The 27879-nt window shown below is 44.9% G+C and overlaps 1 protein-coding gene across 3 annotated transcripts in view; it reads left to right on the forward strand.

Annotated features, from left to right (window-relative positions):
- Window positions 1-2498: 2498 nt before the first annotated feature.
- Window positions 2499-27879, forward strand: part of GLT1D1 (glycosyltransferase 1 domain containing 1) — a 35968-nt gene continuing 10587 nt past the window's right edge. Inside the window, exons 1-9 of one of the 3 annotated variants that reach the window (XM_066562401.1) lie at window positions 2499-2582; window positions 10515-10663; window positions 12622-12727; window positions 15244-15295; window positions 18444-18480; window positions 19457-19513; window positions 23910-24005; window positions 25044-25093; window positions 27734-27777. In XM_066562401.1, coding sequence (XP_066418498.1) covers window positions 10564-10663; window positions 12622-12727; window positions 15244-15295; window positions 18444-18480; window positions 19457-19513; window positions 23910-24005; window positions 25044-25093; window positions 27734-27777 — 542 coding nt within the window. In that variant the 5' untranslated portion in view covers window positions 2499-2582; window positions 10515-10563. Of the gene's footprint in view, window positions 2583-3127; window positions 3245-3308; window positions 3358-10514; window positions 10664-12621; window positions 12728-15243; window positions 15296-18443; window positions 18481-19456; window positions 19514-23909; window positions 24006-25043; window positions 25094-27733; window positions 27778-27879 lie in introns of those variants that run through there. The other 2 variants (XM_066562400.1, XM_066562403.1) reach the window with 2 other exon arrangements.

Here is a 27879-nt window from a genome sequence, read left to right on the forward strand (position 1 = left end):
TAGTTAAAGACTGTCTCACAACAAGGCCTTTCAGCAGGAAAAGGTGATGAATGTGTGGTGTAAAAGGCTGTTTTCACATGTGTTTTTATACGTGTTTTTATACGTGTTTGAGGCCAGCTCAGCACCCAGGATGTGCCTGGTGACTCGGGTGGGAGCAGCAGCTGGGTATGAGGGCATGCAGGAATTATCCAGGTACACATGGAGAGTGAACACTCTGATTTCAGTGGGACAAAGCATGTGATTAAAATGGGAAAACATCAATCAGCAAGATTACAACCCTGAGATGTGCTGCAGTTCCAGCACCACATGTGTTGAGCTACAGGTTGTGAATGCATGAAATTGTCTTCAGCAGCAGATCTAAAAGTCTTATTTTTGGCCAGAACAAAGTGGGTAAGACACTGCTGGTTGTGTGTTTTCAGTGAAAAAAGTTAAGTTTATTGGCATCATGTAGTTACATACCAATCATTTAGGCATGACTTACTTTGGAGCAAGTGATGCTTGTAAAAGTAAATACAGTCATTCAATAATGGGCCTCTGTAAATAACATATGCCATAAAAATGACTGATTACATATATTTGCTTTCTTAACTAGTTAAGAAATTTCATGACAAAGGACAATGAGGAAAAAGCAACCAGCTGTACAGGCATTTCTTTGTGAACTACTGTAACATGACCGATTCTGTAACAAAATTACATTTCATCTTTTCCTATCTTAATACAGTACTGTCATTTTAACTGGGATTGCACTTTCTGAGGAGTTTGGTAGTATTTTCTGGAGACTCAAAGTAATAAAGCACACTTTGTATTACTGTGTCTTATTTTCATGTATAGACCCTTCATAATTTACCTTGGTGAGTGAGGTGAGATTTCTATATTGACCTGTCCCACAACTGGTACAAACACCTAACAATGCTGAGCAGCAGTTGCAATGTACCTTAAAATGTTACCTAAGCCTTCAGGAATAGAGATGCAGGTACTCTCACTAAATTCACAAGTTACTGTTCTCTCTGGAAGTACAGCAGGAAGGAGGTTTTAATTTCTCTCCAAACAATACTTAGCTACAGTGTGTTTAAAACTTCCTTCTGATTCATCCACGACTCCTCCTATGCACACAGTGAGTGCAGCTGTGGCTATACATGAATACATTCATGCATTTCCATGTTTTCAAGATGCAATGCACGTTTCCTGATTATTTTTTCAGTCAAAGCCTATATAGCATAAAGCCAGAGTTACCATAAATAGTGATAACGTGTTGAGATCTCTTTGAATGTTTCCTTTATTTCCTCTTTATTTCTCAGGTGACTGGTTGAGTTTTCTCATTTCTCATGGAGCAGGCTTTGTCTCACTTTAATGTTTGTGTTTTTTCTTCTTTGTGTTGCACACTAAATGTGTTGGACAGCTTTTGCTAACCCAGAACGTGGCTTTCTGAGCTTTCACAGCCAGATCCAGGGTACAGCTGCAGAATCTCCATTTTTGGGCACACACTGCCAGAGCTGCCAGGTGTGACACACCTGGATGGGCTGTGGGGACATCGTGGCACCAGGAGGGGCTGAAAGGCACCTGTGGAGCTTCACTCAGACTGTGTGACAGCTGAGAAGCCCAAATGTGCTTCACAGGAGCCACTTCCAGGCTGGAATCCTGGCCCCACTGACAACAGCCCTCCACATCTCAGCAGGAGTGGGATTTCATGCCAGAAACACTTTCTAGAATGGTGACAAAACCTTTCTAGACCCAATGGTTTGGTTCTGCCTACCCTTAGATTAGCACTTATCCTATTTCTAGCATTTCTGCAGGATTTGTTTCTCTTCTAGGTTGCAGCCAAAATTTTTAGTTCCAGTGGAGTTTGAAGTGGTCTAAAGAATGTTGTGCTGAATCTAAGGGATAACAGTGAGATGCAGTTAACACAGCTCTGCAGCATTAAGTTTCCTTAGCAAAACATGAGTCTGTCTACCAAAATGTTTACAGTTTGCCAGAACCCACTCCATTGTGTGTTTTTATGACGCTTAAACCCTCAATTTCAGAACACCTGTTAGCCTCAGAAATCCACACAAATTATTGGAAGAAGTACTATTTCAAAAATTATTAATTCAATATTTCTCTGCATTCAATAGAGAGAAATTCAATATTTCTCTCTATGTGGCCTGTTTTTTCTCTGTCTACCTGACAGTGAAATATGAATAACAAGGCACTACAGGTTTTTGAAGACCACTTTTCCCTGTCTTCTCCAGCTTTGGGGAAGCTGGCATCTGTGTGACCCTGTTGTGAATTACATCAGGCAATCTGACCAGGTTATAAGCAAAGAAGTGACTTTTCTGTCCAATCGGCTCCTTTCTCATCACCACCAATGTCCTGCACCTGGTCTCAATATTGTTACAAGATGTTGGAACACGTTCAGGGGGTATCTACAATCAGCCACCTGTTTCCTATTAATCTCCCAACAGACTCCCTGAGCTGGCCTCTCACCTTCCTGCCTGCTGCCCTGCTCAGCCCTTCTGTGTTCCTGGCTGTAACTGGGGTGGACACTTTTATCCTGAAGACTGGCTGGCTGCTTTGGGATATTGTTTTCTTCATCTGGAGTTCAGGTTTGTTCTTTTTTCTTCCCTGTTTGTTGTATCTTTGGGTTCTGCCTGTTGCTTTGGTTTCTTGCCTTTTCCCTGGTCTCACACACCTTTGGTTCTGCTGCATTTTGTGACCTCCCTGATGCTGGGAGAGGTCTTTGAGCATCCCATTCCTTACTCTTCGGACTGGCACGTTCGTCTGGCTGTTCTGGCACTTGGCATCTTACCCACCTTTAGGTTTTTTCCCAACGCTGTCCCTGCCCCGAGCATGAGGCACCTCCTGGGTGGCAGCAGGAGGCAGAGGCAGTGATGCTGTCCTCAGGAGGCCTTTGAATTGCCGTTCCCCGGCCACGGTCCGAGCGTGTCATCTCTGTGCCGGACTAACGAGGGCACGCAGCGCTGTCTAGAGGCGTGGGCAGGCACCCAGACCTCTGCCAGGTATGCAGGTGCCCTCTGCCCGGGAGCACCGGCCAAGGCGGGCCCATCCCCGCACGGGTTGGTCGCGCAGGGCTCGGGGCCGCGGCCGCTCCGGCCCCGCTCCGCAGCGCCGTTTCCGGGGCCGCGGGCAGGTGAGGCGGCGGCGGGCGGAGCGGATCGGAGCGGAGCGGAGCGGCCGCGATGAGGCTGCTGCTGCTGGCGTGCCTGCGGGCACAGACCGGCAACGCCACCACGGCCGCCAGGATCCGGTGAGTGAGTGAATGAGCGAGCGAGCGAGTGCCGCGATGGGGAGGATGCGCTGCGCTCCGAGCCCGCCATGCGCGGCCCGCGCCGGCGCACGGTGGCGGCTCCGCCGGCCCGGGTGTGCGGGGGGCGGCGGCTCCGGGGGTGTGCGGGGGCTCTGCCGGCCGGGGTGTGCGGGGGGCGGCGGCTCCATCGACCCGGGTGTGCGGGGGCTCTGCCGGCCGGGGTGTGCGGGAGGCGGCGGCTCTGCTGGCCGGGGTGTGCTGGGGGGCGGCGGCTCCATCGGCCCGGGTGTGCGGGGGCTCTGCCGGCCGGGCTGTGCGGGAGGCGGCGGCTCTGCTGGCCGGGGTGTGCTGGGGGGCGGCGGCTCCATCGGCCCGGGTGTGCGGGGGCTCTGCCGGCCGGGCTGTGCGGGAGGCGGCGGCTCTGCTGGCCGGGGTGTGCTGGGGGGCGGCGGCTCCGCCGGCCGGGGTGTGCTGGGGGGCGGCGGCAGAGCGTAGCGGGATTGGAGTGTGCGGGGGGCGGTGGCTCCGCCGGCCCTGGCAGCGTGCGGGGGGCGGTGGCCGGGGCCGGGGACACCGCGGGGCCGCCCCCGCTGCGGCGCTGCCCGCCCGGTGCGTGCCCAGAGCGGGCACGGCCGGCGGAGCCCGGGCCGCTCTCGCCCCGCAGCGTGGCCGGGTCCCGCACAGCCCCGGCTGCGGGGATGGCACAGACGGGCAGCAGGGCAGTGCCGGAGCCAGCCCCGGCTGGCACAGTCAGTGTGACGGACACCGGGGCAGTGCCGGAGCCGGCCCCGGCTGCAGCCGTGCGGGGATGGCACAGACGGACAGGCCGGCAGTGCCGCACAGCCCCGGCTGCAGCCGTGCGGGGATGGCACAGACGGACAGCAGGGCAGTGCCGCACAGCCCCGGCTGCGGGGATGGCACAGACGGACAGGCCGGCAGTGCCGCACAGCCCCGGCTGCAGCCGTGCGGGGATGGCACAGACGGACAGGCCGGCAGTGCCAGAGCCAGCCCCGGCTGCAGCCGTGCGGGAGCCGCTCCGGTGCTGCCCTCGCTCCGGGCTGCGGCTCTCGTGGGGATGGATGGATGGATGGATGGGTGGATGGATGGATGGATGGATGGATGACGGACACGGCGCTGCAGTGCTGGGAAATGGCACGAGCAAACAGAAGCGCAGAAATATCCCACATGTTCCCGTTTGGCTTCTTCTGTGACGTGGAAAAGGGATGTGGCTGAGAACGTTGCTGCTGGGCCTTCACTGTGTATGACAGCTATAAAAAAAATAAGTCTCTATAAAAAATAAACAATTTCCCAATGGTTTTGTCCTCTTGAGGCTCACAATAACGATTTGAGTTCATCTTGTCTAAGAGTTGCCCGCAGTTTAGTTGTTTCTCTTCGGATGAATCTCTTGGGATATTCTGCTATTACAAGTTTTCCCTGACCTTGATCTGTGCATTGTCTCACATGTGAGGTTATGCATAGCAGCATCCTCAGACATTAGGTTTTCATGCTGCTTGTGCCATACCAAGTGCAGCCTGAGCCTTCTGCAGGGCTGCTGTGTTGTATGAGGTGCTGGTAGGACATATCTGCTGGTCCTGTCACCCAGGCACTGAGATAGAAACTCTAGAGAAAGCTGAAGGTTTGCTATTTTAAAACAACACTTGTTACTAAAATTTTGAGACAAGTAAATTCTTTATGTATATATATATATATATATATATATATATATATATATATATATATATATATATATATATATATATATATATATATATATACACTTCTTTTTATGCCTGTGCTTTCCAGCAGAGTTCCTGTGGCATTCTGCATTGCCTTTCATATCTTACCCTTTGCTCTCACTGGATAGTACAAGACTAGTTATTGTTGGGCACATCACTGCTCAATTTTCCTCTAGGAGGTTATTTACCTTTACAAATCAAATATTTACTTACCGTCTTCTTCAATTCCACTTTGAGGGAAGTCAGACATACATTTAGGCTGGAGCTGTTCAGAGCTAATCGAGTAGAAAGCAGGTTCTGCATTGTTTCTAGTTAAAATAAGTCTGAAAAAGCCAGAAAAGCAAGGGTTCACATATTATATCAAAGCCTTTTAATTACAGATATTGATAGTGAATATGTGAGCACACTCTCCTGAGGTACAGTGGCTTAGCAAGGTGCCTTTACCTGAATTTTTTTTAAATTTTGAACTTTTGGTTAAATATAAATGAAACAATGACGTTGTCTCTGGGTTGAACGCTTGCCAGCATAGATTAATTTTATGGCTTAATATCACAATGTATACTCTGTTTAAGGTGTTACAGCTCTTCCAATAACTGCTTCATCTTTTCATAAATAAGATATTCATTTCCTGAGTTTAAAGTAAGTGGTGACAAAGGTACCAGAATTTAATTTGGCTAAAAATCAACTTGCTAAAACAAGTGGTATAATGAATGTGCTGTGGGCTTTCTTCCTATTGGTGTGCATAATCTTTAATCACCTTAAAAAATATGAGCAATGAATAAATACAGCACTAAGCAAAAGTCTTTGCTTAGGCTGCCATTGTTCAGCCTTAGAAATGAGATCAAAGAGGGTGTCAAGGAAGAAAAGAAATTATTCTTCCCTGTCCCTTGAAATGTCTTGTTCATCTTTTATTACTTGGTAGTAAGGAGGAATAGAAATCTGGAATTAATAGGTTAATTAGAAAGATTTAGATTAACTGTTTTGCCAATATGTAAATGTTTTCTGGAGAGGGAGAAATTGTTTTGGCTCTCATTAACTGGCCATTTAAGAGAGCCATTCTGTAAATCCCCAGGTAATCAGCTGCAAGAGAATTAAAACCACAAATCCAACGGTGCTTATCATTCCTCTGGACAATTGGTTTTGAGCTTAGACATTTATTGGAGTAATTCAATAATCCAAACATTTCTACTATTTCATTTTACCCTGTGTGCCAGGGTTGGAATCCCACAGGGGAGCACTCCCAGGGCAGGAGATCCTCCTGTCCTCAGGGCAGCTCTGGGAGCTCCTGCACCTCCCTGCTGGCCCTGCCCAGGCTGGGACATCCCTGTTCAGGCTGGGACATCCCTGCTCAGGGGCTGGGACATCCCTGCTCAGGCTGGGACATCCCTGCTGGGACATCCCTGCCCAGGCTGGGACATCCCTGCTCAGGGGCTGGGACATCCCTGCTGGCCCTGCGTGGCCATTCCCAGAGCAGGAACCTTCAGGACAGGTGTTCATCTTTCAGGACAGGTGTTCATCTGCACCCTGGCATGAGATCCACCATTTTCAGGGGCTGCCCTCAGTGCTGCTGCTCCCCACCATGGTTTGCACTGCAGGAGCTGTTTGTAACACGGGTTCAGGCTTTGCAGAGTTCTTTGGTCCTTGCAAAGCTCAGTTACTGAGTTCAGAGCACAGAGACAGGAGGAGCTGGTCCCCATCCTCACTCACATTTTTAATTTCTGTGATTCACAGTGAACTTTACTCATAGTTCGCTCATGCCAGTGCAATTTGTCTATGTTGCTTCAAGGAGAAGTTTGAGAGGGAAATGAAGTGAAGGACATGCTGTTTTAACAACTCTGAAAAAAATAAGATCATTTACAAAGAAAACAGGAGATCAGGCAGGGTTTCAGCTCGTGCAATTTGATGAGCTTCAGTGGGAATTGTGCGTGTTCAGGTCTGGCCAAGTTTCTGAGAGGCAGTGAAATGACTCTGCTCCCTTAACAAGCTCTGAATTGTGCCATATACATTTAACAGTAGTTGGTGCACAGCTGCTGTGCAGAGCAGACAGCTGAGGGAAAGAGATAATTAATATTTTTGGATGAAGCCTATTTTGTGCCATTCAAAAAGTGTCAGTGTATCCACCTACCAGGAACTTTTTGGAAATCAAACATTCTTTGTCTGCAAATAATGCCATTAAATCAGTATCAGTTGAAATTTAGAAGTTGAAAGGAAGGCATCACAGAAAACAGAGCAAGTTTCACAACCATAATACCTTAGAAATAAGCACACTTTTAACTCCTGTGCCTTCTTGTCAGCCAGGCTGTGTTTGGAACTCTGAAACTGTTTTTTTATATGCAAACCTGTGAACTGCAGATTCATGCTGGAGGAGGGGAAACTGCTAGCCAGGAGAAGTGAGAAGATCAATTATGTAGGGAATAAAAAATTAAACATTGTAAAATATCGCTTGGTATTTCACAGATGTGTTAGAGAAAAATGTTTTTTGTATAGAAATCTCAAAGTGCAAATGTGTCAGAAAAAGCTTGCAGCTTTTAGCAGGATCTCTGCACACAGTGTAGATGCAGAGAACACACTTGAAAGTTGCACTTACAAGCTTTGTAATTTCCAAAGACTGTTAAAAATGTACCAAACAAAGAGAAATTAATTTCCTGAATGCTAAAATGAGGGACAAATGCTTTGTCCACTACTCAGGTGTGTATAAATAGTGCAGAGTAAGCAGTGGTCAGTGAGACATACTTCTAAAAATGCTCTGTCACATTTACTGAATGGCTGGAGCCCTCCCTGATGCATTCTTCTTAGAAAAACACCCAAAATCTGGGATCTGACAGCTCAGCTCCACTTTAGAAATAGTATTTCTCCAAGTCATGGCATTGGCTTCCATGAGAGTGTCAGTAGAAGGGGAGAATGTGGCAGGGCAATTTCTAGCTCCAAGCAACATTCAGGGTTTTTAAAACACTTGGGAATTTATCTCCTGTGTTAAGAACCATGATAGAGAGAAAATGTAGCCTTGAGAGCTGGCATTTCCGGTGTTGTCTTTGATCCCCAGACAGCAGGAGCTGGGTTAATTTTTGTTTCTCATTCACAAAGTATTTGTTTATGAAATGGCAAAATAATGTGAACAGACGTTTGCCAGGGGGAGAAGAGATATGGATGATGTGTCTCCTGTGCCTGGGCTTCATTCAGGGACATCTGGGACTTCACACACAGATCAGGCTTCCAAAAAAATCCCTGCAATAACTCTGCAGCACTCCCTAATCGTGTTCCTTGGTAACAGCATATGTGTGAAAATCACTCTGCTTTTTTTGGTTATGAAGATGAAAAGCCATTTAGAAAATATGAAAATAACGCTGTAAATTTCAGCACTTAAATACTACCCAATAACTCAGCTTCTACACACAGGTATTTCCAGAGATGCATCATTTGAAGCTTGTGATTAATGAGATCAAACTCGATGGAATGTTCAGGGGATCAAGGCCTGTTTAAATCTGGGAATTTGTATTATTCTGGGAATATTTGCTTATTTTTCCTTCTAAAGATGTATGCAAATTTTTTACGTGCTCCTGAGTAGAATAAAAATGTGTAAAAAAAAAAAAAAATTGGATTTGTAGAGATAATGCACAATCTCTGAGCCTTGGAACACTTGAGGGAGTCCCTCTGTATTTACTGCAGAAGCAGCTGCCATTCCCCAGGGAGATGTGGAGCTGTGCAATGTGTGGAGGAGAAGTAATCATCCCTAGTATGTTTTAAAAAAAACCACTTTTGATTGGAATTCCTGGCTGAGTTTCTTGATTCCTGATGTCCTGAGAGAGTTATTTTCAAATTAATTGTAATATGCAAACATATTGCTTGTACATGATAGTGATTTACGGTAATTGGAGTGCTGATGGGAAAAAAACCCTTTTGGACCATTTAATGAGCACCTGTGAAATTATGGAATGCTTGCACCAGCATCCCAAGGAATGCCTGGGAGATTTTCCCTCCCCAGCTGGGAGATTTGGGCATCATTATTGGGATATAAATGGAGAGCCTCTTGCAAGGGCAGGGCAGGTTCTTGGAACCAACTCATGGAGCAACTGGTCTCAAGAATTGCTGAGCAGTGTAAATAAGGAGCTTAAAACGTGCCGTGTTTCATTATTTATTAGCAGTTATCATAATTTATTGGTCTGGTTTGGAACAGTGGAGTTAAAAGGAGTTTCTCTGGGGGCTGAGGAAGCGATGCAGCCCCTGTGCTGTGCCGGTGGAGCTGGCACATTCCTTCCAATGCCATTCTGTCTGGCACTCCTGCCATTCCATCCTGTCTGGCACTGCTGGCACATTCCTTCCAGTGCCCCCAGACATTTACAGCACTCTTAGCACCAGTTTCTGCAGGAATGAGTAACTTCTGCAGGACAGAAAATCCCGTTTCTTGGGAGGCTGTGCAATAATCAGGAGATGAAAGCTGCCACGATCCAGGCAGTCAATGAGCCAGCAGGCTTGTAATGCCAGAACCATTAATACATGACGAGAAATCAATCAATCAATCAATGAATCAAGTGCCAGGAGATGGGACAAGCACAGAACGTTCTTGTGGTGTTTGTGTGATCCTGACAGTGCAAACACCCGTGTCAGGTGAGCTTTGCTGCTCTGTGTGTTTGCTGATGTTCCTGGGGCATTGATACCTGACTCTGGTTTGGGGCAGGAGTGGGGCTGTCTGCAGTCAATCAGTTCCTGGCTCTGGCAGCCCTTGCAGCAATGCTTCCATCTGAGAACCACTGCATGGAAAGGGGCATGCCTAAGCTCACTGCCAGGGGCTTGCTGGTTGATTTTTCTTTTTGGAACTGAGATTTTTAAAGCAGGTTGTATTTGTGTCATTACTTTTGTGAAGTTTTTTTTTTTTTTTGCTTATACTTCAATATTTGTGTCATTACTTTTGTGTAGTTTTTTTGCTTCTATTTCAATAATTCTTTGCCTGGTTTGTAAATGGTTGAGCTGAGACAAGAAGCAATTAAACCCACCCTCAAACAGAAGGGGAACACAATTCAGCTCTCTGGCTTTCTTGATGCATTCATTTTTGATGTTCTGTATTTTTAGTAGCATTGAATACCTGGACATGTTGTGCTTCCTTCACTTGGTGTCCCTTCTCCAGAACAAGGGGCTGAGAATCTCTGAGAGCAAGGTCTGACACAAAAACTCTGACACAAGAATTCTGACACCTCCCTTCAAAAGGAGGGGTTATTTCAGAATGATAACTTGAGTCAGGAAGGCTCCTGGGCATATTTCATTTTTTCTGATTTTTGTGTGGATCAGGCTTGGCCCATGCAGTGTTACCTTGCTTGGAAGGTGCCTGTGGCTTCACAGTGGTGAAGATAACAAATGTCTTCCAGGGAAAAAAAACCAGCCTTGTGAACAGCTCTTGGCTGCTTGAACAAAAAAGGCATAAAATTGAAAGAGCAAAGTTTGAGGAAAAACATTTTGATAAAGTTTGCTTCATATGCTGCTGTGCCTGTAACATTAATAGTGACTTCTTTATTCTCTTTCTCTTTGTTCCCATTATGAAGGAATCATCTACATGCTGCAGGTCACATCTGTGTTCTTAAAGATGCTTTCATGTATGAAAGTGCAGCTGAAATAGCAAACCTGACCTCCTCAGACAAGTTTGATGCAGCCCTGGCCATTCACCTCTATAAAGGAGGCAGACTGCTGCAAGGTAATCCCCCTTCTGCTTTGCAATAAAAATACCTCCCAGGAAAGTCCTGCAAGGGAAGAGAGTGAATCCTAACTGCTACAAATGGCCAGAAATGTCTAAACCCACACAGAATACCCTCACTCTGTTTATCCATTTCAGCAAACGTTCAGGAACGCTAAAAATCCCTCTCAATGGGAGAACTGATCGAGAGAGAACTGAATAAATGTACTTTTAAACCACATGGTGCTTTTGGTAATTAAGTACTTTAGCTACCCCAGGATGAGAGCATTACATGAACATCAGGATCCTTTCAGGACATGTGTTCTTTCAGAGCACAGCGGCTTGGCCAAGGAGAGCTGGGCTCCAATGCAAGGAAGCAGGGAGGCTAATTTGATTTTTCTGCTCAAAAACGAGTCAGGGTTTTTCAATGTGAAGTAACATTCCTGTCAGGCAGACTGCAGGACACAGGATGTTATCAGACAAATAATAAAATTTTCTATTCTCTTTAGCCACAGAGAACAAAATTTTAGCCTGCCACTAATGATACACTAGGAGCACTCTGAGAATTACAGACAGTAATTTCACCTGCTGAAACTGCAGTTTGTGCATCCTCAGCCGAGAGCACCTTGGGTTACAGAAATCTGTTCAAAGGCACAGAACTGCACCTTCCACCCATCTCAGGGCAGTTCTGGGGTTGGTTTGGACTTCAGCAGGGCCCCCAGTTTGTGCTGGGGCTTTGCAGACAGCCTCAGTTACTGTGTCTGCTGTGCCTGGGCTCCTTCTGCTCCAGAGGGGCTCTGATTTCAGCAGGGACCTGAAATACAAACGCAAAAAATACAAATTAAAAAAATAAATGTAAAATAATGTAAAATGAGCTGTGCTCACATTTGGATTAAGGCTTGTTGGAACACAGGGATGATTGGTTTTTTGGCAAGACCTTGAATTGTTTTGGAGGAGGCTTATGCAAAGTCTGAGCACCATCTTTTTTGGGTTTTTTGGGGATTTTTGCTGAGGAACAAAAGATAAAGGTGAATTTTGACTGTTTTTTGGAGTACAATTTTACTGGAGTTTAACTTGCATGGCAATGCCCAAATGCTGCTGCTGTTACCTATTCCAAGTCCCAAGTGACCTGAAAAGCCTCATACCTTACAAAAGCTCAGGAGTTTCAACAAATCAGTTACACTGTTCTAAAAGGTATCTGCAGTGGCTGCAAGAAAAATAAACCAAAAATCTCTGCAAGGCAGGACAGTAACAGTAAGGTTGCTGAGATGATCATAGTCAAAGTGTAAAGGTTATTGCAGACCTCTGGGACAAAAAAGGGATGCAGGGAACATTCCTGGCTCCTAGAACATTTAGAGATTTAGGATTGCACTACCATTGCTGCCATACTATTGATCTGCTGGGCCTCATCCTGGAAATTCTGTTTACAGGATCAACACACCTAATAGATGGCATCATAATTATTCACTTTTTTCATTCTTTACCGAGGCAGTGCATATTTTATGTGGTATTACAGACAGTCTGTCTCTGGAAGATTAGAGGCAGTGGTGCTTTGATAGTGCACATCAATTCCCTCCACCTGCAAACATTAGAGTATAATATCAACAAATGCCAAGGAAATTCTCCAAGTAGCCAGAATGGTAATTAGTCTTTCATTCTTTTTGCTTGCTCTCTCATTTAGTAATGAGGAAATTAGCAATGCTAATAAATCCTGATCTTACAGCTCACTTAACTTTCAAATACAAATGGAAATCTATGGTACATTTCCTGTCTTTATCAACAAACTTTGTTTCCCATTTGGTTTGATGTCCTGTGAAAGTGCAAAGTTATTGTGTGTGGGGTTACAGTGCTAAAAAAATCAAAATTCAAGTTTCCTTTTCACAGATTTTTGCTCAGATAGGTGCTTCAGAGTTATCAGTGCACTTTTTCACTCCTGGTCATTACATGAACATATTGGCCAACTTCTCATTGCTTTGCAGGGAGCAGAATTCCCTTTGGAATCATCTTTGGTGGGACAGATGTCAACGAAGACATCAAATGTAAAGAGAAACACGAGGTGATGGGAGCAGTGCTGGAGAGAGCCAGGTGAGAGCAGGGGTGGAAGATTTCTGACAGGAAATTGCATTTTTGTGTGGCAGATCTTTAGGAAGTTTTCCACACACACTTGGAAGCACCGAAGATGTGGAGGCCAGCAGAAAACACTGGGCTGCTCGAAATCCTGGTGCCCTTTACCTGTTATTTGTGGTTCAGTGGTGGAGGGGAACAGTTTGAGCAGAACATGCAGCCTGTGTGCAGCCTGTTTGGTTGGTATTTCCCTGCTCCTCACACACAGCTTGTTCACAGCATGCCTGTTGGAAAGTGGATCCCTCTGGTACAAGCAGGTTTTTTTTTGAATTTATTTTTCCTCCTGCTAATGTGATCCTTTCCCTGGGCCCGTGAGCAAAGAAGCACGGACTGAAAAAGTCTTTAAGCAAATTCCCTCAGTTTTTGGGGGAGGTGACAAGGGAGTGTTTTCAGGTGTTTTAAAGTCTGGAAAGCTCTAGTGCCATGCCAGTGTAGTCATCAAATGTAGATCAAGAACTGATCCTAAACCAGAGGAAATTACTAAGAACACTTTTGAGCGTGTTTGATAGTTTCAACATCCCCAGGAAAGAAGTTTTCTCCTGGCTGATCCAAAGGTTTGTTGACTTCAGCAGTGTTTGCTCATGGCTGTGGTGGGGGAGGAAACCTTTTTGTGGCTGCAGACCCGAGCAGGATGGAGTTGGGTCAGGCAGGATCTGCTCCAGGCTCCTCTCTCCTGCTTCATCCTTGCTGCTGCCTCACTATTCCCAGCTATTATTGGCTCACTTAGCGCTGGCAGAGATGTGCTGCTCTGGCTGTAATCCCCTATAAAATGTGGTAAGTAAACAGATTTTAAAGACAGCACTTAATCACACTCATTGAAAAATCATTGGGGCATGTTCCTGTGTCTCAGTGTGGCTTGGAGCTGAGAGCAACTGAAGGTTCCACTCAGGAAAAAATTTATGTACTTGTTTACTTTTGTTATCAAATAATCAGAAGTTGTTCTTTAAACAGGTCTGAAGGAAAAGAAAAAGATATCTAATGTGTCAGATGGATTTCAGCACTGTGCAAAATGAGAAATACATAAAAACAATCTCTGTGTGTCCATTTGATCCATCTCTGTTTAAAATATCATCTGTCACAAATACAGCTAATACAAAATCTGCTTTACTGAATGTTTTTTAATGGTATTGAGTTGGGAACCTGAAGTATACCTTAATAGCTTGAATTATCTATGATCTTTCAAAATGTATTATGACATCCCTGTGTAGTTTACAGTATTTTCTGTACTACAGGAAAATCCTCTCAATTTTCTAGAAGTTATTCTGAATGTACCTCTTCTCCAGTGGCATCACTGCTGTTATTCATTGCATAGTTATTAAAAGAAACATTGATTTTTTTTTCTTTATTGATTGCAGGGTTCTAAGCAGAAAGCATCATGAATTGTAGATTACTTGTCCAGTACAATATCCTAGCACATTCCATAAAACAAACTATTGAACACTGTCTGGCATTATGAGTGTTTCATTTTTAATCAAATCCCTCTAAATGGTGCTTGTACCCCTCTGGGGTATTTTTTTTCCTATTGAACAGTATTTTGTAGACTTAGAAGTGACATCTTTTTATGCTTGTTAATGTGATGTATTGAAAGGATAATTGCACAATCTGGGGAGGGAGCGTGTTGCAACTTGACAAAGGCAGCGTTTGCAGAGGCTTTAATAACCTCAAAGCTGTCAGGTTGTGGTGGGAAATTCATTGCAGGGCCATAAAGCAGATCCCACAGAGCACATGGAGGGGAATAAGGTTTGTTTCAACAAGCAAAAGTGGGAGTTCTGATCCAGCATTTGTGGGAATCCTGCTGCAGCTCTGTGCGTTAATTTGGGTAAACTGGCAGCTGTCCCCTTGTTTGGGGTTCTCTTTGAGGAATCCCCACTTTACCTTCCCAGGAGCTCTGGGTGAGAAAGCCTCAGGAGCTGCTGATGGTTTAACCATGATTTTCTGCTGGTTTGACCATGATTTTCTGCTGGTCTAACCATGATTTTCTGCTGGTTTAACCATGATTTTCTGCTGGTTTAACCACGATTTTCTGCTGGTTTGACCATGGTTTGCTGCTGGTTTAACCATGATTTTCTGCTGGTTTAACCATGATTTTCTGCTGGTTTAACCACGATTTTCTGCTGGTTTGACCATGGTTTGCTGCTGGTTTAACCATGATTTTCTGCTGGTTTAACCATGATTTTCTGCTGGTTTAACCATGATTTTCTGCTGGTTTAACCATGGTTTTCTGCTGGTTTAACCATGATTTTCTGCTGGTTTAACCATGGTTTTCTGCTGGAACAAATGCAAAGCCTGAGGAGCTGCTGCTGGTTTAACCACAATTTTCTCCTGGAACAAGTGCAAAGCCTGCTTTTGTCTTTCAGCTGGGATCAGCTTTGTAAGCCTCTGATCTTAGTTCTTACCAAGGTTTTTTTTTTAAGTACTTTTTTTATGTTTAAACACTTTAAGCAGATGATCCCAACTATTTTTGTCCCCTTAACCAGGTTTGCAGTGGCTTTCACCGTGGAGATGAAGGAGCTGGCAGCAGCAGAGTGGGTATGTTTGTGTGATGGCAATGCTTACTCTATTAGCAGATATGCATGCTCCTAAATGTGCCCTAAATAGTGCAGGAATTGCAATGATCTGCATTGTTCCCAGCCCTGCTTGTCCTTTCAGAGAGAGCATTTCTTGCTGATGTACAGTCAGAGAGGTCTGGCATTAAAAGCTCTTTAGGATTAGAAGAGAGTGTGGAGCAGTTCAGGAAGTGTTTCTCTGTAACATTTAAAACAAATCATTTGTTGTTACCCAGTCTCTCCTGATGCCAAATTGTTTCTTTTGGCATCATTTACTAAACTTTATGTTGACAAAATTCCTCCAGACAGCATTAGTTACAACAGAGAATTTGGAAATATAATTTGAAAATACTTGTTTGGTCAACTCTGGAAATAGAATGAGCTCCTTCAGGTGAGCTGCAGAGGTAAATTAGATTTGATTTTTCTGTGTGCTGATCAGCAGACCCAGTGAGGGGTAAGGAGGAGCCATTTGGGATGGAAGCAGCGAGGCAGGAGCTCCCTGCTGCAGGGAGGTGTTGGCTCACTCACCTCACCCTGGGAAACACCAGCTGAAGCTGAACAATTAATGCAAGAAGCTCAAACAAAGTGCTTGGCACCTCTTCAGTTCTAATTTGCATCACAGGATAACCATTAATGCACTCTTGCCTCAAAAATAATCACTGGGAGCTTGCACAGACAGCAGGAGGATATACAATACCTTCTTTCAGCATTAATTGATTTTTAAAATCTATTTGCATTAAAAGGATACATGAGCAGACATGGGATTTGGTATTTTATTTTACAAATGTAATTTGGTTTTAGTAGTTACTACAATGAACTTCATGATGGGTAAAAGGGAAAGGGCACAGCTTCTGTCAGAGATATTAAGCAAGAAAAGGACAAAAGTAAGAGTGTAAGGAGAAGAAACAAAACTGAGCTTTGAAATAGTTCCAGAATCAGCACCTCGAATGTATTTAGGTAGCGGGCTTTGGTTTTACCTAAACATTTTGTACGGGGGCCCGTGAGAGTGATGCAGTGTCTGGGGCCTGTGGCAGGCAGGGAGCTGGAGGCAGATCTGTCCCATCCTGAACTGAATTCCAGCTCCTGGCTGTGCCTTGAATGCTGAGGGCTTGGGCTCCTGCTCTCTGTGGGAAGGCTGGGAGCAAAAGGCTCAGATCTGCTGCTTCCAGGCAGTGAGGAGCACGAGCACATCCTTCCCCCAGAGCTCCTGTTCATGATGTTCGTGACATTCATGGCATTTACATGTGAGCTCACACTGCTCTGAGCTGCCCTGCTCCTCCAGTGGGGCTTCATTAGCTGAGAGTCACCCCTGAATGTACATCCCAAACACGTCAGCAATTGCACTGTGCTCAAAGGCTGGCCCTTCCAACAAATCCCCTTCTGTTTCACTGGATAAATTACCCTGAATTCTGACGTGTAACCCAGCCCTTTTAATCATCTGCATTCCAGGTGAGCTTGAAATACTGGAAAAGATCTCGTGCTCATGGTCAGCGTTTTATTTCAGGAGCATAAAACTGGTGCAGAAGAATTACCTAAGCCACTTTTATTAGCATTCCATTCCATTTTCCATTCTCCTCAAGCCCATTTAAAATAGGAACATAGGAGGAAATTGATCTCTAAAGTGTGAGCAGATCCCTGAGCCCTGTCCCAGTGCTCTCAGGCCCTCCAGGGCTGTTTTTACTCCCTGAGCCCTCTGGGGTTCTGTAGGGCAGGAACGAAGATGCTGAACTTGAAATTCTCTCTGAAACTTGGTGTTTTCAGGGGTCTGACCCAGCAGGGGGAGGCAGGGCTGGGGCTGCTGCCCCCCTGCTTTTCCCACCTCCTTTTTCCTGTTTTTCTCTGTTTTGCTCCCTTTTTCTGCAGAGTTCAGTTCTGGAGTTGGCAGTGCTGTCCCATTGCTTGCAGGGGGTTTTTATCATTTTATGATTTTTATCGTGCTGGGAAATTCAAAATGTTAGTCAGAGAAGGTCCACTGTTAGGTAATAAAATGATGTGTTGAACGATTTTTATTATTTTCAATCCTTTGAACACAAAAGCTCAAGGAGGATGAAGTCCATGGAATATCCCCAGGCTCCCACTGTAGCACAGAGCTGTTTCTTTCTCCCCCACTCCATTCCCATGTGGATTTGCTGCTTTTTTGTGTAATTTTGGTGACATTGCTCACCCTGATTCTCAGAAACCACCTCCTCCCCATCTGTGAGCTGCTTGGAGATGACTTTTTTAGTGACCTCTTTTCTTCCAGTTTCTTTTCCCAGTTCATTTTTAGTAACTGCAGAGCCTGGGCAGGGGACTGAGGGGCAGCCACAGAGGAACAACAGGGAAAACCAAAATCTCTGCAATGAAAAAAAAAAATCACTTCTGTGGCTTCCTATTTCCTGAGGTGACTGGTTCAAGAATTGAAGTTTGTTTCTGAATTGATTTTCTCTTCATTAAAAAAAAAAATATTCCACAAATCCACAGTTTGAGTTATAGAAAGATATTGAAATAGGAAATTGCTTCTTTAATCACCTAAATTAAATAACAGCGCTTCAGGAGGGATTTTGGAAGTGTAGTAATTGCCTCTTTTACTACAGCCATTTTAAGGTAATTTATTTTGTAATTTTTATTTGTGAATGTTCTGCAATAACCGCCAGGCACCAGTTTTCCAGTCTTGGCAAGTCTTAATATTTGACAGCAGTTTCTGAAACTGATATGTTTCTAAATTGTATTATAGATAAATATAAACTGGATTTTCAAAACCAGTCTTCCAAGACCAACAGCTTTTTGGGAACTAGTGCTGATTTCCAGCTAGACAGTTGAAATTTGTTTTATTCCAGAAAATCAGGGTAATGGTCATAAGAAAGGATACAGAGACAAACTAAAAAATATATATATATTTGTGCTAACTTGGTAATTGTGTTTATTGCAAAATTGATTCATTGATACTGTAAATGGACATAGTAAATATAAATTACGTTGTTGGCTTTTGGAGTTCCTTAATGTATCTCATAATTTTGATTTTCAATAGTCAGAAGAAAATCACATTGACGTGTTTTGTTGCTCTTTATTGTGTTTTTGGTTTTTGTTTTTAAGATTGAACAGATATTCTTATGTTGAACTCTGAAAGTTTTTTCTTCTCCTTCTCTTTAAAGCCAGATGCTAGGAAGAAAATTTATGTCCAAAGCCAAGGTGAGAGCTTTGAGATCCTGATGAAGGATTCCACGTCTGTGCTTCCGGCTGGGCTGGGCTGGGCTGGGCTGCTCCCTAAGTTGGGCTTTTTGCCTCTGCCTCAGTTTCCCCGCACTGGGTGCTCTGTGGAGCTTTTCCCAGCTGCCTTCCAAGGTCAGCTGGCACTGGGGCAGCTCTGGGATTTCTCCAAAGGCTGCAGAAGGTTTGAGGGTGGGGAATTCTATCCTGGAGCCCCAAGTTCCTTAAAATGCTCCAGGGTGAGTTCCCAGCCCAGTGAGAGCCAAGTACATCACTGATAATCCAGGGAGCACAACTCAGTGTTTTAGGTGTGATGGCTTCATTTCCCAATTTATTTAATTAAAAATTACTCTCTGTGGATTCCAAAACTCATTCCATCTTGTGTATTTCACTTTCAAAGAAAGTAACATCCTTTTGCAGGCTGTGCTGTTGAAATAACTCATTGTGAAGTCTGTTTAGCCCATGTTTAGTTTATATTTATGTTCCTAGGGAGGTAATAGTTAAATAAGTGTTTAAATAAATTAATAAAGTAGTTTCATCATTAAAATAATTAATCTTTAACATAAGGAAAAAGGAATGCATTAATATTCAGGACAGATTAATATTTGATTTGTGTATAAATTTAATTTACGTCCTTTTGTGTTGAGGGCTCTGTGTCCCAGCTGCCCTGGATCTGTTCTGGAATAATGTTCCCCCTCAGGTGATGCCATCCCAGGTGTAGTTTTAGAAGGCAGGTTTAGCAGGGCTGTGTTGCTGGAGAAGTTGAAGCACTGGGGGTTGTTCAGCATTTCCCACTGAATTCCAGCCTGTGGAAGGGCTGCACAGGCATTGCTGGTGAGGGCAGCTGCAGAGCAGTTCAGGGTGCCTGGCAGAAATATTGCTTTTTTGGACTTCCCAAAGCCTTCAGGAGCCACAGCTCAGGGGACATTTAACATGGGAGTCTCCTCTTTTTACACAGGAATTAATACGACACCCAGTGAAACATTTGACTGGTATGGATTTCTACAAAATGCAGGTAAAACCCATTTTTCCCTTTGTTTTCTGTGTTTATTCCTAATAGATGTCAAGGATGAAAGAAACTTAGAATCAGTTTAACTAATTATGTAACAAAGTGCCTTAACTCTATGGGAAACGGCAGAACATCCATCAGATGAGTCTGGGCCACCCAGCAGCCAGAAATGCTCTGGGTCTGTGCTCTGGGCAGGGCTGGGCTGCACCAGGAGAGCCATGGGGAGCACAGCACAAATCCCTGAGCTTTATTCTGTCACAGCCTTTATTCTGTCACAGCCTGGGCTGCCTGCAGGGAGACATAAATGCTGGTGTTTGGTTGTTTGGGCTGGAGCTGCCTCTGCCCTGCTCTCACCTGAGCAGGCCCAGGTGAGGCAGTGCCCTAATTCTGAGTCACCTGGTCGTGGCAATCTTTAATCACTCCATCCCTCCCCAAAAGGGGGATTTATAGGCATTTCAGCCTGGTGGAAACGTTTCAGTTTTACATCCCTCAGCCTGATCTCAGCTGTTCCCTCTGCTGCAAGTGAATCCTCCCCAGTGGCTTTATCCCATCAGGAGATGTGAGCCATTAGTCAGAGCCAGGGGCAATTGGGAACTGAGCATTGTGAGGTTATTTTGTTCTCAGTAAATCACAGTGCCACCAAGATTAATAATTGTCTGAAGTGAAATGATTTGTCACTTGCTAGCACAGCCTTAGTGTTGATTTGATCTCTTGTCCAACAATTTTGTGATTAAATGAGCTGTCAACAGATTGAGGAGAGGGAAGCTCCCCCTAAAGTGAATTTCTAATGTATTAGAGACAGTTTTTTGCCTAATGTGTGCTTATGCAAAAGTGCAAAATAATTCATAATGTACATGAAAAGCAAACTAAAATGTGACTCTAACATCTGTGCCTTATTAAATAATAACTTGGAAACTGGCATCAGATTATTCAGTATTGTTTTTATGACTGCTTCATCTCATTTATCTTCTCTGCCTGGTGCCTGTGTCCATCTCTGGTGGCAGCCTACAATTTCCACTTCTTTTAATACTGCACATGGGCTCAGGCTTTCTGGCTGTACCTTTGGCTTTCCAGGGACTAATTAGGAGCTCTCAGTGAATTGGTTTTTTCTGGGCATTTGCAGTTCCAAAGTGTTTAAAATTCCACTGAACTTGGAGCAGTCAGAAGCAAACCCTCAACAGCAGGAGGCAGTTTTGCTCAGGAGGATGTGATTTTGGCAGTGTGCACTTGCACAATGTTCTCAATGTGAAAAGACCCTGAGCTTTAATGCAGATGAAGCTGCCCAGTCTCCTTCAGCTCATGGCATTTGTGAGCTTTTCTGTTTTAAAAATTTTTTTCATGAAGTTCTATTCCATGTCTGAAGGCACTTGATGATTTTTTTGGGGAGAAACATTTCTCCAGGTAACCCTTGCCTGTGTCTTTAGCAGAACCCTTGAGCCTTTGTCGCACTCAGGACTCCCAGGACAGAATGCAAAGCACAGCTCACACCCTGCAGCGCAGGTTTTATTTCATCTGAGGCATCTCTGTGAAACTCCCTGGCTGTTCAGGGTGCCAGGCTGCTCTCTCTAATGGAACAGGCTCTTCAGAATGCTTCCAGGCTTCCCTGCACAGAACAGGCTTCCTGTGAATATTCTTTGTGCTGATGTTTCTGTCAGTCAGAGGAAACATTTGCTCACTTTAAATATGACACCAATACCCAAACAGCCTCTTTACATCAATGTAATGGCTTCAAAAGGAATTTAGTGGTGGCTTTAAGTGAGTGGCAGAATGCACCAAATGCACTTTATGGTGGGAGAAGTGCAGCCCCCAGATTTGAATGGTGCCAAACGGAACTCTGAGGAATCCCAGCTTTGTGTGCACTCCATTTGATAGTTTGGGTGCCAATGTAAATTGCAATTGCCTGACACAAATGGAAGCAGTGCTGTGAAGGGTTTTTGCTGTTGTTGTTATTATTATGATGGGTGCAGTACAATCTCAGTACAAATATCACGGAATTGGTGGTTTTTCATAGTCTCTGGGAGCTGCAGAGGTGATGGTGTGGGGTTATTGCTGTCTCCTGGCTGCAGAATCTCCAGGGACTGGCTAGTCAGCATTCACTGGATAAACCTACCAAAAAAAGGGCATTCAGAGTAAATTTGCATTGTGGTTAACAGTCAGCTTCACAGTTTGTTTGTGTGGCTGAGAGACTGTGAGCAGCAGCAGCCAAAGCAAAAAGCTGAACCCAGGGAGGCTGCAGCCTCCAGGAGCACAGCACCTGCAGCCTCTGGGGGAGCTCAGCCTGCTTCAGGAGGTTTTGCTGCCTGTGTCAGCCTGGAGACCAGAGCAGATGATCAGACTGCTTTCTCTGACCTTGCATTGCAGGGATCTCTATGCAGCACAGTCTGTTTGGGTTTAGCCATTTCAGAAGCCCTATCTATAGGCTTGGGAGAGTCAGGGGAAGTTCAGCCTTGTGCTGGAGACTGACAGAAAACGACAAGGCAGTTTAAGCAAAGGAGAAACCTGAGACTGATCTCCAGCATCTCAAGGCTGGGGCAGAGCAGCTCTGGTCAGCCAGGCCTGAAGTCATCATTGCAGGATGAAAACTGCTTTTGATTTTCAATGGGGCTGAGATACAGACCCCAGTAAACATCATGTGATGAGAGGATGCAGATAACCAACAAAGCCTGCACTAACAGACTGAGAAATCTTTGTTTAGCCAACAGCCAGGGCTTAAAGCTGCTCCCACAGTGGTGTGGAACCTCAGGGTCATCACATGCTTATTGCAGCAGCAAATAAAACATGCAAAATGTTTTATTTATATGCTTTTGTAGTTTGATTTTTCAACTCTCCTGTAATTTCTGCTTGGTGGCAGGGCTGTTCTCTGAGCTTGAGAAGTTTACATAACCTGTCATGGCACAGGCAGGGTTTTACAGAGGCATTAGATTTTCCTGGAGCTGTGCTGGAAAGAGAGACCCACATAAGAAAAACTGAACAGTAAAAGTTTGAGTGTAGTAAAAACTGTACGACAGCAGCAATAGACTGAGTTCCCAAAGTAAACTGAAAATGCAGAGCTTTTTGTTGTCTGATCTGTTAGAAATAATGAGAAACAAGGGAGCAGATGGAGGTGATGGGCTCAGGAGAAGATGGAGGTGATGGGCTCAGGAGATGGAGATGGGCTCAGGAGCAGATGGAGGTGATGGGCTCAGGAGGAGATGGAGGTGATGGGCTCAGGAGATGATGGAGGTGATGGGCTCAGGAGATGGAGATGGGCTCAGGAGCAGATGGAGGTGATGGGCTCAGGAGCAGATGGAGGTGATGGGCTCAGGAGATGATGGAGGTGATGGGCTCAGGAGCAGATGGAGGTGATGGGCTCAGGAGCAGATGGAGGTGATGGGCTCAGGAGGAGATGGAGATGGGCTCAGGAGCAGATGGAGGTGATGGGCTCAGGAGATGGAGATGGAGATGGGCTCAGGAGCAGATGGAGGTGATGGGCTCAGGAGATGGAGATGGGCTCAGGAACAGATGGAGGTGATGGGCTCAGGAGCAGATGGAGGTGATGGGCTCAGGAGCAGATGGAGGTGATGGGCTCAGGAGCAGATGGAGGTGATGGGCTCAGGAGATGATGGAGGTGATGGGCTCAGGAGATGATGGAGGTGATGGGCTCAGGAGCAGATGGAGATGATGGGCTCAGGAGATGATGGAGGTGATGGGCTCAGGAGCAGATGGAGGTGATGGGCTCAGGAGATGATGGAGGTGATGGGCTCAGGAGGAGATGGAGATGATGGGCTCAGGAGCAGATGGAGATGATGGGCTCAGGAGCAGATGGAGGTGATGGGCTCAGGAGCAGATGGAGATGATGGGCTCAGGAGGAGATGGAGGTGATGGGCTCAGGAGATGATGGAGGTGATGGGCTCAGGAGGAGATGGAGATGATGGGCTCAGGAGATGATGGAGGTGATGGGCTCAGGAGCAGATGGAGGTGATGGGCTCAGGAGATGGAGATGATGGGCTCAGGAGCAGATGGAGGTGATGGGCTCAGGAGAAGATGGGCTCAGGTTGTGCTGGGCAGGATTAGATTGGGGATCAGGAAAAATTCTTCAGCCTAAGGGGTAAAACCGTTGAGAACCACCAGGAGCTGTTCAGCTCAGGGCCCAAAGCTGGTTCTGGGGTCCAAGAGCAGCACCAGGCTTTCTCCAAGTCCTGCCCATTGCCTGTCTCTGGAAATAAACCCCTGTGCCCTAGAAAGTGATGAACATCCTCAGTGTAGGACTGATGCAGAGCAGGAAGCAGGGGGAATAATGATAATTGTTCATGATCCACTCTTTACTGCTTTTACCATTGTTTGTGCTCACTGATGGAACAGTTTGGAGCGTTCAGCTCTGTCCCCTGCCCCAGTGGCTGATTTCTACAATCATTTGTCCCAGGCATTCCTGCAGACTCGGGCCCTGTCCATCTGTTCCTCTTGGTGTGTGGGCTGCGCAGAGTCAAGGACCCTCTGTACTTGGTGGAAGCTTTCTCAGGTAAGTTCTGGATATTTGAACATTCCTGTTTGTCACTCAGAACATTCTTCTGATGTTGATAAGTTTGGCATGGGCTGTTTTGTTCATTGCAGGAAACATCATCATATATTTACATTTGAAAAAAGAAATTCTTATGTAACTATTGATCTGTCCAACACATTATTTCTGTGCCATGTCTTTTCCATCCTGCTGGGAATAACAGAGCATTCAAATCAAAGCAATATTTGATGATTTTGCTTGCTGAGAAAACTGTTTTGCTGTTACATGCAATATTGATGGAAGACAAAAGAAAAGATCGTCTACTTCAAAATAACTTTTTTATCTTGCTGTCCCGTGGCTGTTACATTGATTTGCATGTGTGCTAATTAATGCCACTGAAGCTGCAAACAAATTTTACCACCCATTGTTGTGGCTCAGTGCTCAGGCTAGGCTGAAGTTCCCTGGTAGCACAAAAGGGAATATTTTGTCAGGCTCTGTTTGTGTCTGTAAGAGGTTCAGGCATTCTGAGCTGGAAATTCAGCCTGCACTATTCAAGTGACTTTTATAACCCTTGGAGCCTTATGATGCTGAGGAACAAATGCAGTTTGCAGTGAGGTGCCCTGGTCTATTCTGGGTATAAAAAGCAGCAGATGTCTCTTGTGCATATTCCTGAGTAATGATTGTAATGGCTGCAGTTACTTCCACATGTTCCTTGACACAGGAAAATATTCAAGCAATTTTGGCTTCGTGGCCAGAACCACTGCATTATACAGAGCATTGTTCTCCTGAGTGATTCAGAATTAATATCTGAGTTAGTTAAATAACCCCTGAGTCAGAAGAGATTGCATGAAGCAGAAAGGCTAAATACTAACTTTCAGATATGCTAATATTTGAATTCTGAGGAGTAATGTGAGGGCTGAGTGTGAACCTGGTGCACATTCAGTCTTTTAAGTAGCAATATAATATTTGTCTAATTCTTCTTTAACCATGGAGCTATTTATACTGATTAAAAAAGTAATAATTTTTATTAATAAAACAGTTGTTCCTCTTCTGTTTCAGAGTGGCACAGAAAGGATCCCAGTGTCCATCTGGGCATTATTGGACCTGCAGTAAGTTGCTGCTGTAATTTTTATTTCTATATATTTCCATTTAACTCATCTGAGATGCCTCAGCTCTCCTCCAAACTGAACCTGGCTCAGAGGATTTCTGTTAGAGATGAGAAGCTCTGAGCCCAGACCTTGTCAAGGCTGTTCCCACCAGGTCTGAGCTTGGCAGTGGCTCCAGTGGCCAGAATTCCACAGTCCAGGACTGCCCATGAAGGGCCAGAGTCCCACAACTCAGAACTGCCCATGAAGGGCCAGAGTCCCACCATACAGCACTGCCCATGAAGGGGCTCCTGCACTGCAGGGGCAGCAGCTCCCAGGCTGTTCAGGAGCTGAGGCAGCCCAGCCTGTTCCTCACTGCTTCACTCCATCCCAGGGAGGAGTTCTGAACAGAAAAACCAGCAAAATATTTGGGTTGGACTCTTGGCTGCTGGTGTTACCCCTGTGGGGTTTTAGACACTCACAAACTGCTAAAGCGTGTACTTTTGCAAATCAAATACTAGCAATGCCCATTTCAGCAGGAACAGCTTAGAAATGAGCCTATCAAATGTTTTGAAAGGCAGCAGCTGCCATCTAGGAGATGTTTTCCCCCAGGCCTGGCTAATGAGGATTTTGGTGCTGTGAAGGTGTTTCAGTGCTGTTATCCCTGTTCTCCCCTCTGCTCACGTGCAGCACTGGGTCCTTGTTCCCTTCCAGCTGGGCTTTGCTGCCGTTGCTGGCTCAGACACAATTAACACAATTAAAATGAGCCTCAGCCTCTGTGTGGCACCAGCAGCAAGGGCAGGGCTGGAGCTCACAAACCCAGCCCAGCTCCTTTGCCATTCAGAACCTCAGAGCCTGGGATAAACTGAGGGGTTTTATACATCCCCATCTCAGAACAATCTTAAAGTTCTCCCTCTGTCCTGATTCTTCTGCTTCTGTGTGCCACCTGTGGAACTTTGTGCTGAAGTTACACGAGTAATTGCAGGGCTTTTGAGAAGGAAATCAGGGATCCTGCAGCACAGGGCTGGAAAAGGCAGCCTGAAGCCCTGGTTCAAGCAGGGGGAAGGTCTGTGGAGGCAGCTGTGCCATGTGAAACAAACTCTCTCTGCTGCTTGAAGGGGACTAAAAGCTTCCCTGGCTCATCTGGGTGTCCCCTCTGTATCAGTCTCATCTCTGATTCATCTCCACATGAGCCTGAAAACTTGCAGGCAATTTGCTTTATAAAAAACAAATAGACACTCAATAGGCAAATAAGAACAATTTCTCTATTTTCTCATCCAGTTTTATTCTTTGCAAATTTGAGGACATAGGATTTTATTGTTCAAAGCTGTTTTTACATTTTTATTTTATCTGGGCTTTTTTCCACGCTAATACACAAAAGGATGTGGAAGTGAGCTGGTGTGGAAGGCAAATCTAGAGCAGGTGTAATGAAGCTGTGCTTCAGAGTCAAAAGATGCACTTGCTGCCTCCAGTGAGGATTTTATAAACATTTCAGTCGTCTTTCTAAATCTGCTTCACTTTTTCACAAGCTAATGTCTTTACAAACCAGAAATAACCCAGTGGCAGTGCACAGGCTGGATCAAGGGCTGAACCTCCTTAAAACATTTTAGAGCATATTTCTCTCATGGAGCTAAAATATTTCTAAAGGAAAAAATGCATCTCAGCTCTATTGGTATTTAGCTGTACTCTTCTTATTCACATTGCTTCTCAAACCACAAAAATCTTAAGAAAATCAGTGCCACCATCTATGAAGCATGTAATTTTTATTGTGAATACAAAAGCCCATACAGTAAGAGTATATTAATTAAGAAGAGAAAGAACAAAGGCCCCCACTCTATTTTCTGCTTTACTTCCATGAGATGATCTATTTGCTGCCATGAGATTGTATTCTATTCCCTGGGTTTTCTATGCATTGGCTCAGGTGGTGCAGCTGAGGTAATGTTGCAGGATTGAGGCCTGTGTTATGTAAAACTTTCACCATTTGTCTCCACTTCCAGCTTTCCTTTTGTTCATTCCTATAATGAAATTTGGAACAGCAGCTAATTTTCAGCAGTTCCATATTCCAAGAATAGGAGCTTATGAAACTTTGAAAAAAAAAAAGTTAAGGCCAAAAAGCTTTAAAGTTTTGTTTAAAGTATTAAACAAATACTTTGTTTAAAGTATTCAGCTTCCTCTCAGAGCTCTTTCTGGGTTTTTTGCCCATGACTGTTTATTTACTAGGGGTTAGAATTTTGTGTTTATCATTTACTGGGGTTAGAATTATGTATTTATTATTTACTAGGGGTTAGAATTTTGTGTTTGTTATTTACTGGGGTTAGAATTTTGTGTTTATTAGATTTCCAAGAAGCCTTTCTGCCAGAGCACGTGAGTAGCATCCCTGTGAGCGTCTCAGTTGCAGCCAGGCTGCCTCCTGAGCCTCCTGAGCCCATTTTTACCCAGTGAGCACAGGGGCAGTCCCTGGGCACATCAGTGCCCTGCCCCTCGCTCACACAGGAGGTGTCACACCAGGCCTTCGACACAAATGAGGAACAGATCTGTGGCATGATTTTAAAGCTCACCATTTAAAGTATTTTAGATTAAAAATGTGCTAAACTTTGTTTATTTCTCTGGGTGTTTCAAACATGAGCTGCAGTGCCACTGACCTCTGTGTGTGCTCCTGTCCAGGTTGATCCACTTTTTACCAGTGAAGTTAAGGAGAGAGTTAAAAGGTAAGGAGTTCATGTTAAAGCTGCTCTGTGCTGAAGGCAGGCAGCTGGCTGCCCCTTTTCAAACCCTGTACATAAAAATGGGTGTCCATGCACAGGCAAATA

The sequence above is a fragment of the Molothrus aeneus genome, chromosome 18, assembly GCF_037042795.1.
Source record: "Molothrus aeneus isolate 106 chromosome 18, BPBGC_Maene_1.0, whole genome shotgun sequence".
NCBI lineage: Eukaryota > Metazoa > Chordata > Aves > Passeriformes > Icteridae > Molothrus > Molothrus aeneus.